Here is a 2,500-nt window from a genome sequence, read left to right as displayed (position 1 = left end):
TGGTCAGGGCTGCAGTGAGCGAGGCCAGCCGGGCTTCTACACGCGCGTCACCAACTACAACAAGTGGGTCGCCAGGCAACCGGACCTCCAGCCCTACACCCAGGGCGCCATGTACCCGCAGAAGTGGTGACGCGGCTCTTTCTCAGCAGGCATTGCTTCGGGCAGCTGTAATTGGGCAGCCATGTTATTCGGGTCCTCGGGTCCCATAGAGCTACTGTTGGGCCGTAGCAGCAGCTGAGCTAGGCTGTCTTTGCATTTCTTTTCTTTTTTTTTAACTATCGTTTGGCCTTTTTGCCCTTTTTTGGACAGTGAAGTTTTGACAGGAAGTAAGTGGAGGAGAGGCCCTGTGGTAGCTATTGGTCACAGCACCCCCTTGTGGTAGTTATTGGTCACAGCACCCCCCTGTCTTCCCACTTCTGACTCAATGGCAGCTATGCATGGCAGAGATGAAAGTGTGTCTACTGCCCCTGTAGTCTTGAATAACTGAAGTATTTAACCACAAGTTCCCCTTCTGGACTAAAGTGTGACATGATGACAAAATTAATAGGAATCAATCGAATAGTTCTATTTTATTTATAAAAATGCTAATTAATATTTATAAATTAAAAGTTATAAATTATAAATGAAGTGATGCTTGATGTGTAATTGAGTGTTTTTCTATTTTTCTATTTTTGTACTTGTGTAACTCAACAGGCTGGGCCTTTCTGCAGAGTTGAACTATTTGTTTGTTCATAGACCAGAATGTGAACTGAAGTAAAATGTTACTACTGTTGATCACTGGTTTGCTTCTCCTTGAACATGTAAACACACCAACACATTTCTGTGCATCTTTTGCAGTTTTTTACCAAAGGCTATTAGCAGTGACAGACAGCAGCAACAAAACTGCTACAAAACATAACTGAAGTCAACGAAATATGATAAAAGTTGTGAAAGTGATGTGGCTACTTTAACTTGGGTGTAGACAGTGAGAAAGAGAGCTTTAAGAGAGACAGAAAGACTGCTTCTCAAAATCCCAATTGAAAGTGAGAGTAGGTCTGGAACATCTTCACTGACTTACGACTTCCAGGAGCAAAACCAGCAGTGAAATTGAACTGGTGCATTAAACTCTTACTAATTCGCTTCAGTAGGGAAATTAAATTGGTGCATTAAACTCTTACCAATTCGCTTCAGTAGGGAAATTAAATTGGTGCATTAAACTCTTACCAATTCGCTTCAGTAGGGAAATTAAATTGGTGCATTAAACTCTTACCAATTCGCTTCAGTAGGGAAATTAAATTGGTGCATTAAACTCTTACCAATTCGTTTCAGTAGGGAAATTAAATTGGTGCATTAAACTCTTACCAATTCGCTTCAGTAGGGAAATTAAATTGGTGAATTAAACTCTTACCCAATCGCTTATATAGGCCAGTGGTTATTAACCTGGGGGTCGCAAAATTATTTGCATTGACATTTTTCTAAAGGCTCTTAGTCAAATTGACATTAATGGCTTTGGTGTTGCCATAGCTAACTATGAGAGAAGACATTTTCTGCCTCTGCTTCCAATGCCCATCTCACAACATTTCGAAACCAAATTCCACTGGTTAGAGAAAAAGTGGTCGCGACACTTGGCCCATGTTATTTAGGAGTTTAAAGGTGCTCTAAGCGATGACACGTGTTTTTTAGGCTAAAACATTTTATGTCACTTAGTGCAAACATCACTTAACCAACCACTAGCTGTCTATGTCCTGAATACTCTGTGGACAGCCCAGGCTCCAAAAAAGGCAACAAAAACAACCTGGGCAAACCTAGCCCATAAAAACATAACAAACTGTTCCAGCAAATCACAGACGAGATGCGCGTTTAGGAGAGTTTTAATTGCACGGGAGCAGCACGGGAGGGAGGGGGAGAAGGCAGCGAGCTAGCTCTCTGTTTTGTTTGAAAGTCAACAGAAGTGACGTTACCCAGCATCGCTTAGAGATCCTTTAAGGACCACTGATATCGGCTACAGTGGAAATGACTCGCATGAGGATATAGATGCAATTTATTATGCTTTCTATTTCATTAGTAAAAATAAATGTTGAAAAACCAAACAAATTTAAGATAATCTTTGTTGGATCACAGAAGAGAAAGCCTAATGGGATTAGTGTTCATTTCTGGTGATCATGAATGATGTGAGCTAACTAGATAGCTAGAAGAAACTAGACTATTTCCAGATGAAAACTAGACTATTTTCAGATGAAAACTAGACTATTTCCAGATGTAAACCTTTGCCAATAGGCCCACGTTATGTAGCTTAGACTTAGACATAGACTACTCATGTAATTTAGTAAATCAGCAGATAAGCGTAACATAGCTATTTGTTGACATCATACCTGACATCATAGCTATTTGTTGACATCTTACCTGACATCATAGCTATTTCTTGACATCATACCTGACATCATAGCTATTTCTTGACATCATACCTGAAGTTTATTCGACTGCTGTTCCCGCAGTTCACACTCTCGGAGATTTTCTTTTC

At 40.4% G+C, this 2,500-nt stretch overlaps 1 protein-coding gene across 2 annotated transcripts in view; it reads left to right on the top strand.

The window, feature by feature from the left end:
• The window catches only part of LOC143124691 (urokinase-type plasminogen activator-like), a 31,105-nt gene extending 30,333 nt beyond the window's left edge, over positions 1–772 (top strand). For both annotated transcript variants that reach the window (XM_076286400.1, XM_076286401.1), the window contains one exon: positions 1–772. This exon is cut by the window's left edge and continues 68 nt beyond it. In XM_076286400.1, coding sequence (XP_076142515.1) covers positions 1–130 — 130 coding nt within the window. In that variant the 3' untranslated portion in view covers positions 131–772.
• Positions 773–2,500: the final 1,728 nt, after the last annotated feature.

This window comes from Alosa pseudoharengus, unplaced genomic scaffold (genome assembly GCF_046254945.1).
Source record: "Alosa pseudoharengus isolate Yale_2024_CS ecotype anadromous, Long Island Sound unplaced genomic scaffold, YU_APseudo_1.1 YU_APseudo_1.1_scf_15, whole genome shotgun sequence".
Taxonomy (NCBI): Eukaryota; Metazoa; Chordata; class Actinopteri; order Clupeiformes; family Clupeidae; genus Alosa; species Alosa pseudoharengus.
This window is presented reverse-complemented; position numbering and strand designations above follow the sequence as displayed.